This window comes from Polyodon spathula, chromosome 23, assembly GCF_017654505.1.
Source record: "Polyodon spathula isolate WHYD16114869_AA chromosome 23, ASM1765450v1, whole genome shotgun sequence".
NCBI lineage: Eukaryota > Metazoa > Chordata > Actinopteri > Acipenseriformes > Polyodontidae > Polyodon > Polyodon spathula.
Genome location: NC_054556.1, coordinates 3,802,690 through 3,820,421, shown reverse-complemented (window position 1 = coordinate 3,820,421; position 17,732 = coordinate 3,802,690). Strand labels below are relative to the sequence as shown.

At 38.2% G+C, this 17,732-nt stretch overlaps 1 protein-coding gene across 1 annotated transcript; it reads right to left on the bottom strand.

The window, feature by feature from the left end:
• Positions 1–203: 203 nt before the first annotated feature.
• wnt7aa (wingless-type MMTV integration site family, member 7Aa) lies at positions 204–17,142 on the bottom strand. Its single transcript, XM_041224103.1, has 4 exons — positions 16,678–17,142; positions 15,060–15,286; positions 9,410–9,681; positions 204–1,315 (listed from the first exon to the last, which is right to left on the bottom strand). The coding sequence occupies exons 1-4, from the start codon at positions 16,746–16,748 to the stop codon at positions 836–838; spliced, it is 1,050 nt and encodes a 349-aa protein (XP_041080037.1). The 5' UTR covers positions 16,749–17,142; the 3' UTR covers positions 204–835.
• Between the last annotated feature and the right edge of the window lie 590 nt (positions 17,143–17,732).

The following is a 17,732-nucleotide window of genomic DNA, read 5'->3' as shown; positions in this document are numbered from 1 at the left end:
AAAACATCTATTAGAAATGTCTGATTAAGACCTACTATTTACAGTTCCAGTGTTTTGTTTTTTTCAAACTGCAGAACAGTCCCAACAAATATCAGTAGATTTTTGTATTATTATTATTATTATTATTATTATTATTATTATTATTATTATTATTATTATTATTATTATTATTATTAAATAAATTAATCATAGTTTTATCTAAATAAATTGTTAAATATTACCATTACTGTTTGTTTGAATCATTATGCTCAAAGGTCCATCCACAAACTAGGTGCTAGTAAGAGCTACACAGTAAAAGAAGCTGGTAACCCTTAATCTCTGGAAAAACATGCTTTCTGTATCTAGTCCGTGTGAGATCCAGGCCAAACAAGCAGACACTTAAATTTGCATAATCCACAATGAAAGCAGTCTTCTGAAGCTGTTCCCTGTGAGGTCCACATTCAAGGTTTTTAATCAGGACACCCATGCAGTACGCCACTAAATCCTCAAAATTCAGCAAGACCTAAGTGCCATTCTCTTCACGTGATCGACAGGACTTTGTGTTCTATCTAAAACATCTGCCTTAGAGTCCCAGGCTAGCGTATGACTGTGGTCTTCCCTCTTGTGGTTCTCGAATATACATCATCTTTGCAACTTCACATAAATCTTGCAATTCAAGACTTGTGACGGGGACCACTAGTAGCTTTGCACTGTACTAGACAGCAAGGACTTTGTTGCAGAGTTTGTAGATCACAGGTTGAGAGCATGTGCAAATGTATTTTTTTTTTTTTTCTCCAGGGCGAAAGAACCCCTTTAAAAAAAGAAAATTACAAAAAGGCATAAATATTTGTTGTTTTCATTTACAAGTGTAAACTTCTGTTCTTTCACTGCAGGTGTTGCATTTAACATAGCAGCACCAGAGGAACTTGCAGTTGCACTGCCACACTCTAGAGTACTGGTGTGTGTTGTAGCCTCGGCCACAGCACATCAAGTCACAGCTACTGGTCTGCTGTGCCGTCTTGTTACAGATTCGCCCCTGCGTCCCCACACTGCCCGACAATGGGTCCTCTTCACAGTAGTTGGGCGATCTCTCTAGGTACACCAAGTCTGTATCCATGGGCTTGAGAAAAGAGGGGTGCTTCTTTATCTTGAGGAAGGTGGGGCGCTTGTTGCGGGTTGCCCTCACGGGCTCCACCTGCACTGCCTTGTTATACTTCTCCTTGAGAATGTAACCCAGCTCCCTGAACTTGGGCAGTGTCGTCCAGCAGGTTTTAGTGGTGCACGATCCAGACACTCCATGGCATTTGCATTCTAATCTCATGTTCTCTTCAAGCATCTAAAAATAAAGTGAAATTTGTTTTAACACATCGGATAGTAAACAGGTATGGATGAAATATGTCCCTTACAAAACAAACAGACACATACAAATACAGGACTGTGTTGTTTTTAGTGTATGATGACCATACTAATGATGTAATGCTATTTCCCTGTAACTGAAACCATGGAAGAGTCTTGTAGTCAGGTGACTCATAGAAATACATCATTTGTGTATCTCCCAACAGCCTTTGGAAACCCTTGTGGTCCTAAACACTACCTTTCACTTACCGTGAAGATGAGACGCAATCAACATGTTAAGCAGCAATATAGAGGTACACAGCAGACACCCCACAATGACTGATACAAGTAACGTAATGTAATAAGTAAGTAATGTAATATATATAGGGCCCTTCATTCTTCTGTTTTTATTTTTGGTTATATTGAGCCGTTTCTTAATTAAACTCTTGGAAAAGCGTTGACTGTGAAACAAGATCACGTCTGCTTCTTCTCCCGTAACTCAAATGGCCAGGATACTGCTTCATTGATAATGTAAAAATTTTAAAAAGCATCTCCTTATTTTTAATTCAAACCGAACACAAAAAGCAAGTTCCGTTAAATCACTTTTCCTGGATTTCAAATCTTATGTTCGAACCTGTTTTGCAAATAACAGCTTGCTCATAATTACGATTTAATTAAATCAATTTAGCTTCAGATGCTGTTTAAGGAGCTGCCTTTTTTTTTTTTTTTTTTTTACATTATCAATGAAACAGAATCACAGCTTCAATCAAGTGAACTTGTTTTAGAAACAACATGAACAGCCCTAAATATAAATTGTGATTCAGATAAAAGAAACGCCTACCTATATGTGCTTTTAAACTTGCCCATATGTGTTGTATTAAACGTTTCAATGCTTTCCAGCAAACACAGCTGTCTGTAAGAACAACAGTCTTCTTCTGCTTAATCAGAATTGAGATCATTTTTAATGTCAGCAAGTACATGAGAAAGGCAAGAGGCCAGGGCCTAAATAAGTCCTTCAAAACACAGATAGGAGTAAAAACAGCAAAGCTGGCTAGGGGATTCCTTAGGAAATTTCAGGGTACATTGTTTAAGTAGATTAGCTTCATCCAAGCTAATCCTTTCAGTGCCTTTTGGAAGCTGTTTCAGGGGAATTATTTTTACAATATGCAATATGTTGAGTGATCCAAGTAATTGTATGCATTTGAAAGTGATGCTGTGTCAAACTATCATGTATTAAAGACAGCAATGACTGAAAATAACAGGTCTGCAGTCAGTAACACAGTTTATTATGAACAGCTTCTTCTCTACACCTCTGAGTGTTTATAAATGTTTGGTATAATCAGTGATAAGGGAGTTGTACAGCAGCCCATTCTACTGCACTGTGCAAACATTCCCATGCACAGATCCGGTTCTGTTTTGTGAGCAGCGAATGCATTGTGGAGCACTTCTAGGATGGGAAATACACTGTCCTGCGTCCAGTATCTTATTAAGGTGAGATAAAGCCTGGGGCAGTGGCAAGGGAGGACTTGGGGAGGCTGAAGCTTGCCCAAATTGTACCTCCCCCCCCTAGAAATATGAAGTTTCACACTGTCTCACATTAACCTAAGCTAGCACTGAGAGGGAAGGCTTTTCAATTTATATTCTTGAGCTTATAGCTTTACCAAGCACTTTTTACACAATTAATATACCAAATTAGTCATGATATATTGCTTATTCAAAATTGTTTTCATTGTTTAGGTACAATGCGCAGGCTTTCGCATCTCTATTTGTGTTTCATTCATTTAAGTTTATCAATGTTCCAAAAATGCCATGCCTGTGTTGAACAATCCCAGCCCCCAATTACATACAAGATGCTCCTGTGTGTTCTGCTTTTAAGAAAATACATCATGACGATTTCTTGTTATCCTTTGAGGGTAAAATGCACACAGCACATGTTTAAATGCCTGTTGTTCACACGGGTCTGCTCATGTGGCACGGAAAGTGATTCAAATGTATTTTATGTGTGCCTGCACAAAGTTGGGTATAGCCCCCTCCATTTTTTGTTCTGGCCTCCCTTAGCCCCCTCATTAGGAAAAGTCTGGCATTGCTTGAAATGGCTAAGGCAAAGTGTTTGCCTGGATTTCTTCCAGCAAGAAACCACTTACAAAGTAGACTTCTTCTTAGTTTACAGATATAGCAGGAGCTTCATGGTACAGATTGCTGGTACCTGATCATTTTAAACAAGGATTTTATGATAAAAATTGTCAAATGCAATTATGAGTATGAAGAAGGCGTGAAACTACTTATTTAGGAATTGAATTCAGAAACTGGACAGTTTGAGCCATATAAGTACTGTAACTACTCTTGGAGGTAATAAAGACAACAGTTTAACCCCCTATTTGCACTATTATTGAAACTCATTATTTAAACCCAGCATTTACATTGATTGATTGTGAAAAGGTGCTTTTTTTAAATTGTGGCCCTATTTCCACTCAGAACCAGTAACCACTGTGGAAAGCAACCAATCACAAGAGTTCTAAGGGGCTGTTGAGTACCACTGTCAGTTTTTCCTAGTTTTTTGTTCCAACTTTATGTCCATCAGACCCAATGCGAGAGCAAGGTTAAGTCTGACAGACAGGTTAAACCACGTTTCAAGTTTTTTTTTTTTTTTAAGCCAGGGTACCACATGTGTCAGTAAAAAAACATGTCGATTTGCATCGCAGAGATTACTTGGCCTGTGGAATATGTGTCTACAGGCTTAGTACTGAAGCTTATTTTTTTTAAATAGTTTTACAGGTTGAGACAAAGGTTTTTAAACATTCCAAGTGAAGAATGCAAAAGTTCTTAGACTCATTGTGCCAGGATATGGTTTGCTTCACGCTATAAACCAGAAAGAAAAATGGGTTGTAAACGAAAATCAAAACAGCAACTACCAACTTCACAGATCAACATGCGGTACACAGTATACCTCCACTAAACTTCTCAAACCTTTACGAATAAAGAAAGACACTTCTTCCACTACAAAGAACCACAAGCACCAATCAAGCAGGTTTAAAAAACAAATCAAACTCGAGCAGACATTCTTTCCAAACCAAGCACTGGGAGCCTAGCAAAACAGGCATAATAGATCTGAAATAAACAGACTAGGAAAGATGTTCACAGAGTGCCTAAAAACAATAGCCCTGTGTACACTGTACACAGATAAAGTGAAGGCATCAAGTTTCAGCCTTCCATGCCTACTCAGGGCAATCTCTATCTTTCACTACATGACCAAGCTTGGATGTGTAGAATGCCATTACTTAAGAGACATTAAACATTCTTAACTTTTCCTCTTTCATCCTGTCTGTAATAAGTTAAAGTAACCTGAACGCAAGAATGAGTATTCAAAGGTTTGCACAAAGGGCTGTGAAATATACCGGCTGGCCTTCAGTTTTTTTGGAACCAAAATTGCAAACTATCTTTACTGGTCATTACAGTTTTATAGACATCATGACAATGACAGTAATGAAGTAACCCTAAGACTTAATAAATATAATATTTATAAAAAATAAAATATAGTATACCCACAAGTTCAAATTGAATGTCCCGTATGAAACAAATGTTATTCTAGACAAAAAAGTATGTCTTTATAATGTTATTAGTAGTTTGTGGTTAATAGAATTTTCAACAGCACTGCTGCTTATTTTTCAATGGAGAAGTTTAATATAGTTTTAATAAAGTGAATTAATGTGTTCGCCCAGTTACTAAGAGAAACACTTTCCTACACAAATAGAATATCATAGTAATTAAATAACCTCCAATAGAATCTATATGATTTGCAGACATTATTTTTAAAGTGTTACCAGGCTTCCATGTACTTTGTTGCACATGATGTAGAAAAATACAAACAGACTCAAGATTTCCTCAAAATATGTCTGTGCATTACTGTCTGGAGAATCCCGCTGATTCGCGAATGCTCACTTACTGTTTCCAACATACTGTTCTTTTCACTTTACATTGTAAAACACACAGACTAGAGAGTTCATAGCTTAACACATCCACTAACACATCAACTATACTGTGACTAAGCACTACTGACACCCTTTGTCTTCCTCTGTGAGATTGGTGTGAATGAATAAGCTCCTGCTTTAATGTTATTAATTTGATTTGAATAAATAAAAACTATGGGGCATAAGAGTTCCTGACTTCTTCACAAGGACAGAGGAGGAGAAAAAAAAAACAAACGGCTCCACGACTTCTACTAATCATGAATACAGTGTTTGTTGTTGAGGGACGATTTACCTGCCTGGCTAAACGAGTGTGGATTTAATTACACGTAATGTACACAGTGGATTGCTTTCTTGCAGTCTACACGGTATCTCCCGTCACGCTCGGAGATGGCGCAGCTGTGTGAAAGCCAGCTCTCTGTGGCTCGGGATGATAATGCCCCTGATTAGACGTGTGTTTCCTGTTCAATGAGTAGGAACTCTACGTGCCACGGCAGCCTCACCCACTTTATAATTATTCTATTTTCTATTCGAGTACCTAGACATTCTGGAGTCATTGAAGCAATTTTCAACAGCTTCAAATATACCGCCGAATTGATATTGGTCTGGGTCCCACTTCCACTAAAGCTCTTAGCTGTGGCTGGTGTAATAGCCCCACTGGGGGCTCCAGGCACGTCAGAGGTCCTCTGCGGTGCTGGGTTACCGTGTCGGGCTCTGTACGCTAGAGCAGCAGCACCAGCTCTGGAAACCTGCAGTAGAACTGCTCTCTTAGACTACTACACTGGCTCATCAAGAAAGTCTATCAATTCAAATTCAAATCTGCCCAGAGGTCTTTCTCAGTGCTGAATGAAACTGTAAGACTTGTGTAACAGCTAGGGGTATCCAAATGAAAATGCCCCATCAGTTTATGATTATTATGATGCATTACCTGTTATTTAAATCTGCTGTTCCTAATATTATGATTCAGTTGTTCAAAACCCCACTATAAAATGCTCTTGGGGGTTTTAATCCCCCCAGTGCCCTGTCCAGAGTCCTGAAATGTGCTGATCTCAAAGACTGAGGAAAACATTTGTTTGATTTCTTTCAATAATAAAAAAGGCAATTGTTACCTGCCAATCTAACTACTATAGCTACCAATTTCCCTTTCACTTGAGGCCAATCAAATAGAACTATTTCTTTTTCTTCAGCCCTGATGCTAAAGCACTGGGGTTTCTTACTGGCAGTAGAAGTTGTATTGGTAGAAACCCCAAAGTGGCTGCTGCCAGTAGATAATCTACTGCTTCTAGTCACAGTTTTCAGTAAACCTGAGCCTATCTGGTGAATGGGGATGACAGCACTGCTGGAAATAACAGACAAGCTAAAAGAAGAATTTCAGACCACAAAAGCAATCCAAACCAGCCACCCATTGATGCTATTACTGAAATCATTCTGTTAGCTAAAAAAAGAAATACAAAATAAAGAAATTCCAGCCTTGTTTTTTTTTGGATGACATCTTGGTGCGAATAACGAGAATGAAGTCCTACATGGAATAGTATTTCTGCCAGCTTCCCTTCAGATGCATCCTTTCTACAGGCTGTTATCCACGCTTCTGTATATGTATTCCCTGGAAATAATGCCAGCTCGCAGCTGCACAGATCAAAGCACTGGCTGAAACAGCTGCTCCTGAAGCACACTGAACACCGTGTGGGCTACAACAGCACTTAGCGTTAACCTTAGTCCTATGAAGGCTTATGCTTTTCATTTCATTTCTTTTGATTTTCATATAAACATGACTGAAAAAAAGGATTTCAGTGATTTGGCTCTATGGTATGGCAGTGAGAAGCTAGTACCACCCGATGTTGCTGGTACAGGTCACTTGCCAACTCTTCCAATGTGAGCAGGAGACTCCTGCTATAAGCACAGGATCGCTTACCTCCTGCAGAGTGTGAAGAATGTAACCAGTCTTTTCTAGATGTTATTGCTTTGAGTTGCCCATGGTATTTGCTGACTATGCAGGTATGTTCCATAATGATGCTCTGTTAAAGGGGCTTGATGCAACTCACTTTTTAATGTGAAGGAAACGTCACATTAAATTATTTACAGTTTTATTCCCTGTTTCAGCCATCGTAGTCGCTGTCAGAATAAGAAGATAAGAACATTTGGGAATGAGAAAAGGCCATTCAGCCCATCAAGACTCACCCCTCACTGGGGAGAACTTAAAAGCACAGAAGTCATCTTTTTTTTTTTTTTTTTTTTTACTGTTGCCAGTGTTTTAGATCCTGCTACGTCATCTGGTAGGCTATTCCATGCATTTATAACTGTCTGTGTAAAAAAGTGCTTTTTACAGTCTGTTCTTACTTTACACAGAATGGCAACAATATGATGTTCAGACTAAAAATATACATGAATATACTGGGTGTGTGTGAGTGTGTGTGTGTGTGTGTGTGTGTGTGTGTGTTTGTGTGTGTGTGTGTGTATATATATATATAGTCTATCACATTAAATATAAGGGGGATTAAGCATTCACTTGCTATGTTATTTAATTAAACTACATTATTTCAATTCTGAGACCATATCTAGGATAACAACCTGTAGAGTTTGACAGTTTGTTCACAAAGGTCACTATAACTTTGACATCACACAACCTTGCTGCGCTATAATTATAATACACAATATACTTGACATAAAAGTAAAAGATGAGAAAAAAAAGATTTTAAATTAACACAGGAAACAAAAAACACTCCTAAGGGACCGCCAGTTTGGCACCCAATCCGTCCTCCACCTCCTGTTTCAATCAGAGCCCCGAACCCCTACTGAGCTTCGCTTATCTCTGTTACATTTCACTTGGCTCTTCAAACGTGTTTATTTTGCTTTTCTTCCTAACTTGCATAGGCTAGATATATCTACTTCAGGCTCTGGGTCTTTGCAAACATGAATCACTTCCTATTTCACCAAAATCTATCCAGAATCTGGTACAATGGGGCATAGCCAGTGACCAAAATATAACACAGAAATAAAATAAAAATCAGGACCATATTCCTGAAAATCGGAGACTAGTTGTTGCCTATATGTTTTCTGACTGACAACAGTTTCTTTATAACCCTTTCATAAATCTTCTGCAGTAACACTAGAAAATATTAGTATTTTACTTTGCTGCAGTGCCAGCTCTATTTAGTGATTCCATTCCTCTTCCCACCCCTAGATGGCTCCACTGTGTTTCATGTCAAATAACACAGGTTCAAATTACCCTTGGAGATAGCAAAGAAGGAAATCTCTGGAGGAACAGAACTCAGACCCACTAAAACTGATTACAAACACCATGGAAAATGTCAAACGGTTTTTGTGGATTAGTTATGTAGCCAAGCAGTCGTTACTTAAAATACCTGTGTATCTGCTAAAACTAAAAACATGTTACTTCACCACAGTTCTTTTCGCAAACTATTGCTATTCTTCACTGTCTTGTCTGCTAAAACAGAAACAGAAAACCTAACCGGAATCTCTAACTGTTATCGAGTTAAACTGTCATAGGGTTAAACCTCAGTATCAATACAGTGGGATGCAAACTGAGCAGAGATCCTTGGTGAATTTTATCAGCTGGTACAGGGATTGTAAATCACACTGCCAAGGTTAGCCTGCACTCCTCTCTGCAGTTCTGTTAACCCATTGCATTGACAACTACGGTGCTTTACAGATACAGCCATGTTTTCTTATCAGCGTTACTGCAAATTTTTATTCCTGCCTAATTAACCCAATATTAATCAATCAAACCAATTCCTGTATTTAAAAAAGCAATGCCCACTGAACCACCGTATGCAATGCACCTCTTTACCAAGTGCTCTCGTCCCTCTTAAAGGCTCTTTACGCTTACAGGTTAGAAAGCAGGTACCTTAGAAAGCAATCGGAAAACCAGCAACAATTGTACTTGGATACAACACCAGGGAAGTCACGCTCAGGAATACATACAGGACAGAAGACAGTGATGATAAGCAATGAGTTTGTTCCAAACTTTATTCACTAATTGAAACAAAAGTCTAAAAAGCAGCCTGTCGCTCAGTATCTTATTTCGGCCAAGTGATTTAGAGCATATTATTATTATCGGCCTGTCCACACTGCACTTGACTGAGTTTCTGCTCAACGCGCTCAATACACACCTTGCGTCCTGCCTCGTTGTTGTGTAAGTTCATGAGTGTCCTTGCGTTCTGTTTGATCTCCCTGGCGTCGACAAACACCTTGGAGAAATCCAGGCCGTAGCGGATGTCGGCAGAACAGCCTCCCCATTTCCAGCCTTCCTGTTGGGTGTAAAATCCTTGCTTTTTTTGGTCACAGCCACAGTTGCTCAGGTTCCCTTGGGTGCAGGCAGCTGTGATGGCATGAGCAACACCAGCAGCAATGATGGCATAGGTGAAAGCTGCTTCTTTACTCCCTGGATTAAGACAAAAACACAGGTCTCATGTAACAGCAGAAGATGAATTGTGAAATTTACCCTCCAAACTTTTTAAATACACTTTTCAGAACCAGGGTTAGAATCTCACACTAGTCCTGCCTCCAGTCCTGGATTTCAGGGCTACTGTCAGTTCCCAAGCAAGGACAGCGAACCAGAATCAGTCTTCCTGCATCTACTGCAACATGATTTGAACAGTTTCATGACACTTGCCATTTGATATGGTAGCACAAAAGTATTTGAAACTGCTCTGGACAGTAGAGGTACTGGATAGATAATTCCAGTCTCCCCAGTGCCTTAGGTCTCTTTTCAGTACTGCTTGCGGTTAGGCAAGTGAGCCTTCTACTTTCACATGTTTACACAAATTACCTAATCTCACCTGGCTCCAATGATGGTGGGCAACCAGCTAGCTCTGAAGCTGCCTTCTACACTGAATACTGCATCAATGTGTGTGCTACCCACTCGGATTACTTGTATGGAGATGGTGTTGTACAAAGCTTCTCTAGGATGTAATCTACAGCACTTCCCTAAAATAACCATCAGGCCTCAGTGAGTGCTACACCACTTGCAAGCACAGTTGTGTGACAGCCAGCAATGCTTGGGTAATAGAGTCACATATTGCCTTCTGCATATATTGCTGTATGTCCACGGTACTCAAAAAGCAGCCAACATTATCCATTAGTTTGCCCATATACGTTTTCACAGTGATTCGTTGATTTCTGCATCCCTCTAACAAGATTTGCATGAGAAGTCAGCCTTACTCAGGCTGTTTGTGTATTTTCCAAATAAGTGTGAATATGTTTACATTATGTTAAAAGATATAAGCCTTGCATGTGATTAAAGCCAAAATGACTTTATCACAGCCAAAATATGCTATGCAATACGTTTCTTTCTCTGTGTTTATTATCTAAATAATCACTTAAACTTGAAAGTGGATCATCATGCACCCATTTGATCAGATTTGCCCTATCTGCCTGCATTCTAAAACAAAGAAATATGCATGGAGATAACCGGAGAAAACCGCTTTCTAAGCACCTGAGGGCCATTCAGATACAGTTAAGTATGTCTGTCACAGCCTCAGACACAAACAGCTTTATTTCCTTACATATTTCTATGGGGTATACCATAGAGAAACAACAACAAAACAAACTTCTTTGATCTGTCAAAGAGCTGCTCTGGTTTAAATCTGATTGACCGCCATGTGTAAAGCTGAATAGGGATCTCAATTTCTCTTTATTATATATATATGTGTGTGTGTGTGTGTGTGTGTGTGTGTGTGTGTGTGTGTGTGTGTGTGTGTGTGTGTGTTTACATGTTGTGATAAGTAAATCAGGGGTTGAACTGTATGTGTTTTATTTGAAAGGTTATACAACTACAAAGAAAAATGAAGGTGCACTAAGCGTTTTTAAAAATGAAGCTAAGCTAGAGCTAAATCTTTAAAAGCAAGACTCAGTTCTCATTACAAACATGTCATGAACTTAATGTGGCTTGTGAAAAGACGAGCGTGCAAAACTGAAAAGTGAAGCATGCGACTACCAGCAGACCTTTCTGAACAACAGACAACAGCGTCTATGGGGGAGATTCTGTTTGATGTTCTAGGACCCCTCGAACCGCCTGCTCACAACATTGAGACCTGGGCTTATACATTTTAAATAATGCAGTTATATATTAATTTTCCATCTCTGCTCACCTTCGTTCTTTTGTTGTTAGATAGGGAGAAAAAGTCCCACACACCTTATTTACTACTTTCTTTGAGAACGAAGTACGGGCGAACCTGTTTTTGATAAACATCTTGGACCGGTGCCTTATTTTTACAATGTTCAAAAAAACGCATTTTAAGCATCAGTTCTTCCATTTTTTTATGGTTTGAATGGGCATGCAGCCAAAAAAGAAGGTGCGGTAGTACTTCAAATGTGCCTGAGCTAAAAATGTGCAAATACTGCAATTCCCAAATGATGCCTCTTGCTTAGTCAACAGGATCAAGGGAAGCGTTTATTGAAACCTAACTACACAGCAATGAAAGAAAGACAGATAATAAAATCATAAAATGTACAAGTAGTAGAGTTAGTTAGTCTCTGTTAAAACACCATCCTACAACACAGCAAAAGGTACATTTATAAACTCACACAATATGCTTGTCAGGACATGAGAGTTTATCAGGAAAAAAACACCAGTCAGAATTACTCAAAATGGCAGTTTAACACTTGACAGCCACAAGATTGCAGAGGTGTGGTGTAGCGAGTATAGCAGCTTAACAACACCATTTAGCAGCTGCTGTGGTTCAATCTTTATTTATCTATATTTTTGTACTTTCTTTAGTTCTAATTTTATATATATATATATTGTTTTACTTTTAGTTTAATTTTCTGTAAGTCGCTTTGGTCTGCTAAAAACGTCTGCGAAATAATTAAATAATATGAAGGAGGAGAAGAAGAAAAAGAAGAAGAGGAAATGAGGTGCATCCACCGCTTTACAACAACAATCTGTTTTGACTGCTTTCGCTCAATTCAGAAAAAATATACCCTGCTCTTTCTGTAAAAAAAAAAAGAGTTACGTTAATATTTAGATTAGTGATTTACCGTTTTAAAGACAGGAGAGTGATTAGGGCACATACATACCAGACAATTGCCATAGCAACAGAAAAGGGATTGCTTCTGGCAAGGATTAGTCTAAAAGGATATATATTTCTATTTATTTTAACCTAAAATTTTTTTTTCTACCTATCGTTGGACCTAATTTTTTTGAATGAAACAAGTAAGAATCCCTTAGAGTCTTAATTGTGTTTAATTATATATATATATATATATATATATATATATATATATATATATATATATATATATATTTAATATATATTATATATAATTAAAGTAGATAAGTATACTTCCATCTTCCATTCCTGTGTCGTCACATATATGAAAATCCTTGCAAATTATGACATTTTCAGAACCATTTTCAGAGTAACAGCCAGTTAGACTCTATGAAACCTCTCACCAGTACTGAAATACCCTGTTTGAATGAATTAACCCTATTCCCTTCAAACGGAGCGCTACTGTGCTGGCATGCAAGCCCAGCCATTCAGTAGAGTTAAAAAGCAGCTGACAAGTGCATGTTCAGTCACAGAGGCAGGTTTAAGAGTGCAAGCAGTACCTTATCTCTGCTTCAAATCAGTGTATTAATCTCTGAGCAATCTGCCATTACACACACAAGGGACAAGTGAAGCACCGCTGCCAAGCTTCCCTGTTAAGTTTGTTCTTCCAGCACAGTCTACCAGCAATGTGATATGCTTCCCCACCTCACTGCCCTGGTTTTTGCTGGAATGATATCACAGATAGAAGGGTAAACAACAAACGACAAGCATACAGAACTCACAGAATTGAATATTTACCAGGTAATGCTTGGAAAGGATCTTTCTAAGGATACATTCTTCCTAAAAAATCCAATTTAGTGAATGACAAAGAACCAATAGAAACACAAGATTATAAAGGTCAGCTGACCACAGTTTTGTTTTATGTCTAAGCAACTGCATCACTAAAGGCTAGTGGAAGACTTCCAGCATCGCTTCTTACCAGTATCAAACACTGAAACATTTTCTATGCCACAGGCCTCCTCCTCCGTTAAATTAAGTAGTCTGATGAGTTAACCCCCACTGCACTATACTAAGATAAAGGTCAACAACACAGTGTGGCCCAGATTTCTTGGCTGTCCAATCAACTGCCCAAAACAACCTCTTACAGGATTTTTGGCTTTGCTCTAAATATGTCAAGACAACAAGAAAAAACAGACTAAAACAAGATCTAGCCACCTTTCTTTAACAGGCCATTTCAGTATCTCATCCCCCTCAGGCCACCTGCCAAAGCTCACTAGTCAATAAGCAGGCTGCATTTTCCAACAAGTGAAACCGTCCTGTCTGGTGAGGCTGATCTTCCCACCAATGTCACTCGAGCAGCAATTTGTCAATGGACTGAGACTTAATACCTCAAAAGAGTCTGCATTGTGCCTCAGGAAAAGGGCTAGCATTACTTTTAAGGGAAGAGTTTGGAGGAATTGTAGCTCTCGCTTTATATACATTTCAGCTTTTCTTTCTCGTGTTTCTCCTTGTCTGTGTAATCCCTACTTTTTTCAATCTCTCTTCAGTCTTTGTAACACATGCTCATGAAACATTCAACAACTTGGTGTTAGTCCCACTGAGTGGCTAATGATTAGTGTAGGTATGTTATAATGTGCTACAGAATACACAGTCTTAAAAAAGTCGAGGGCGCTTGATATGGGAGAAGGAGCATTAGCACTGAAACAGTAGCAGGCTGGGTTTTTACACCCCTGGTGTGTTTGGATTCTGAAGAACCTGAGATAAGATCACCCTCTCTCTCAGCAGGTCAGGGTAGAAATAAAAACTGTGATTTACTGTGGCTGCTTCAATCAGTTCAGCTAGAGATAAAGACATTCATATTCCTGGCTAGTCTAATTTCAATTCTGTGAAGCATGCTCCTTCTTGTTTTGATAGGGTCATAATGATTGGTATGTTGAAACACACTGACACTGTTCTATTTCATTAATCTACTATTTTATTACCTGTCTACAGTAATACAATTACAAGCAGTGGAGAAACTGAGTATGGCTTCATTGTGTACAGAGAAAGAGGGATGCTTTTAAGAAAGTGACACTAAATAGGTCTATTGAGGTGACACTGAATAGCTGAGCATGGATTGATCCTTACAGAAGCACATAATACTGTATCTGGGTGATGTAAACTGTAAATACTGCAGTACAATAAGAGAACCTGGACTGTAGTTTCAGGTTGTGTGAAATCAAGACAATAAAACTTTTTGAGAACACACCATATCTAAAAGGAGCTGTTGCAGCTGTGCAAGGTCTGGTAATGCAGTTCCAAGTTTACTATAGTGTGCCCTGTTTAGCACAGGTACAATGTGATAATGACTTTTTTTTATAATGGCATTTTAGTATTTATATAGATGTCTCGTTTTATATACAATGTCTGCTTTTCTGAAAATGCCTATGTGGCATTTTAGTGTCTGCAGCAGGAATTGAGTTTGTTAGATCTTTGCAGCACCAAATGCAGTAAAGGGGGTGAGGCTTACCTGTACTGTACCGCAGGGTCTACATTCTTATTTGACATCTTTAGACATTTCTTACTAAACAGCAGTTTTTGTAGCATGCGTGTAGGAGTACACTTGATGCTAGCTGTGGATGTGAATGTCACATTTCCAGAACCAAAGGGTGTTAAAGCAGGAAGCACTATAAACAATAATTCATTTCAATTGCAAAACAAGGCGCACCATTAAGTGGCGTTACAGCAGCAGGACAATTATGGAGCATTGAGGAATAGATTTGTAACATACCCACTTTCAACTCTTTTCCAAAGACAGTCCTCTCCCCTAGAGCTGAGCAGTTCCAGCGTCCACTTTTGAATTGAAACTGGCATTCGTTGATTCCCATTTGGGCTCCTTCTCCGATCACAATGATAGCATCGGGTCGGCTCTGACAGATCGCCCGCTGTCTCGGGGCCAAACCTGGAATCTTGTTACAGATTATACTCGCTCCCAATGCTACAACGGAGGAAAAGCCCCTACCAAATACAAAGAAAAAAAAAATAATAATAATACAGACGATTTTACGTGTAGAGGTTTATGCAGTTCTGTTACAGTGTTACTGAAGAATATTGAAGTGCCATAAACGCAGACTATCTTGTATTAGCCTATGTGCAATTCATGTTTAGTTCGTTTTCCACTATCTGTACTGTAGCCTATATATATCTGACCATGAAATTGTAATATTAATGACGTTTCATGAAAAGGCTGTGTTGATTTTATGGACTTGTCAGCCTTCCCTTTCCTCTATCACTTTCTCTATAATTAAAACACAGATGAAGAATCGGAGTCCTTTGTCAAAACGTGACAAAACTTCCTGAATCATACACAGATAAACAGTCTAGGTATAATCAGAATGTGTCTAACAGTTTGAAAATTTGTTTTACTCCAACTTCGACAGATAATAATAATAATAATAATAATAATAATAATAATAATAATAATAATAATAATAATAATAATAATAATAATAATAATGTGTTTTATGAACGCTTTTATCTGCAGCATGTGGATTTCAAATATCTTTAAGACAAGTTAATGTTATTGCAATACAATAACAGTTACAAATACAATTGTACGCTATACCAGTATATTGTGCAAAGAAATGTTTAAAATAAACTAAAATTCAATGACAAACTTTTCGACTAGAAGTATTTTTCAAGGTGTTTTTCATTTCATTTTTTTTGTTTGTTTTTCTTTTAGAATTTCTTAAATTCAGCACTACTGAGTGTAATAATGATGGCCCTATTATTGTATTTATAATGATCCACTTCATTTTCACTGTGACGTCAATGCGATGTGAATTTATCTTCATTGGCAATTAAACGGTTATTGCCCAATTAAATTTGGTTATATGTTATTATAAAATGAAAAATGACTGCATTTAGCATAAACATTATATGACGTAAATCGTATTATATATATATATATATAGATATATATATATATATAAATTTAATTTAATTGGAGTCTTTTATTTTAATATACATGACAGTCCATAAAAAAACTCGTAGGTAAATAATGTCCGTACATAATTTTGTAGATGTAATCTTGATAGCTATGCTTTTGATAATTTTTATATAAATTACCATGTTTGTGATTAAAATGCATAAAACTAAACTGCTAATTTTATGTAATTCATAAAGTGTTTGACGCACTGTAATCGGCAATAGGAATCAAGTCACTTACCTTTTGATTAGTTTTTGAATGTGTAATATCGCAAAAAAGAAAACCAAAATTTTACAGTTAATATAATATCAACCACCACAACTTTTCTGTTTTAACAAGCATAAAATTCCCTCTCACACAACCTCGAGAAGTTACGCATTTATCAGGTCTGAACACGCTGAGATTAAGAAAAGATTCTTACCCTATTTTGAGATACACAATCCCGAGGCAGAGAAAAATATGAAAAATCCAGCGTCGAGTTTTCCTGTTCATGGTGTTTGCTTTCGCTCTATGGTTTGTTCTGTATAATAATTCTATATATTTATCGGTGTTCTGTTTTGAAGATCAGTCCCGGACGACTCAACGCCAGGTGAAGGTGTACAGACAAAACAGAACCCCCCTCTCTGCTCAGTCACCTCAGACTGTGTGCATTTGTAAATCCCAGTGGAGAATCACAATACTGTATATCCAGCGACCCTCTCTCTCTCTCTCTCTCTCTCTCTCTCTCTCTCTCTCTCTCTCTCTCTCTCTCTCTCTCTCTCTCTCTCTCTCTCTCTCTCTCTCTCGCTTATTTGGTATTTGTATGCGTGTCACACGTTACTTTAGAGATGTTAATGCATACAGGCAGGGCTGCAGTGTTTCAAGCACGCAGCTCCTGTTCTTTCCTCAGGTTTTATATAGCTATCTCGTCTATTTGGGCGTGTTCTCTAGAGAATAGAGCGATCTACACTGGAATCCCTTAAATACCTCACGAGTGCGCATTCACCTGTTTATAAGCGAGTGTTTTCGGGGGGCCATCGCATCAGTGAGGCACTGCTAATTAGAGTCCTTACAGTCTTAACACACACGCAGCAAGCATGCATATGCTTGCAACTTTATTGTTATCCTTAGATTGTGTCATTTATGCCATGTTTCTTTACTTATGGTATTTACGATTACAGCATGGGCGAAGCCCTATCTCTTCAGGAAAGGAAACGTTCCTCCTTAATGTAGATACCGGTATGAATTTTTTTTTTACTTCTTCCCTTGCTGGTGTAATCTCAGCAGCTGTTTTTATCTATTCTCCTCCACCACACAGGCGCTACTCCCTCATTCTACATAGACATTTGTTTGACTTCATTTTTCCTTCATTTTTTTTTTTTTTTTTTTTTTGCTCATCTGATTTACGAGTCCGGGTTAGCGAATTGTCACTCCAGTAAACTCTTTCAAAAGCATCGCTCAGACCACTGAATGGGATTATCTTGAATAGACAGACAG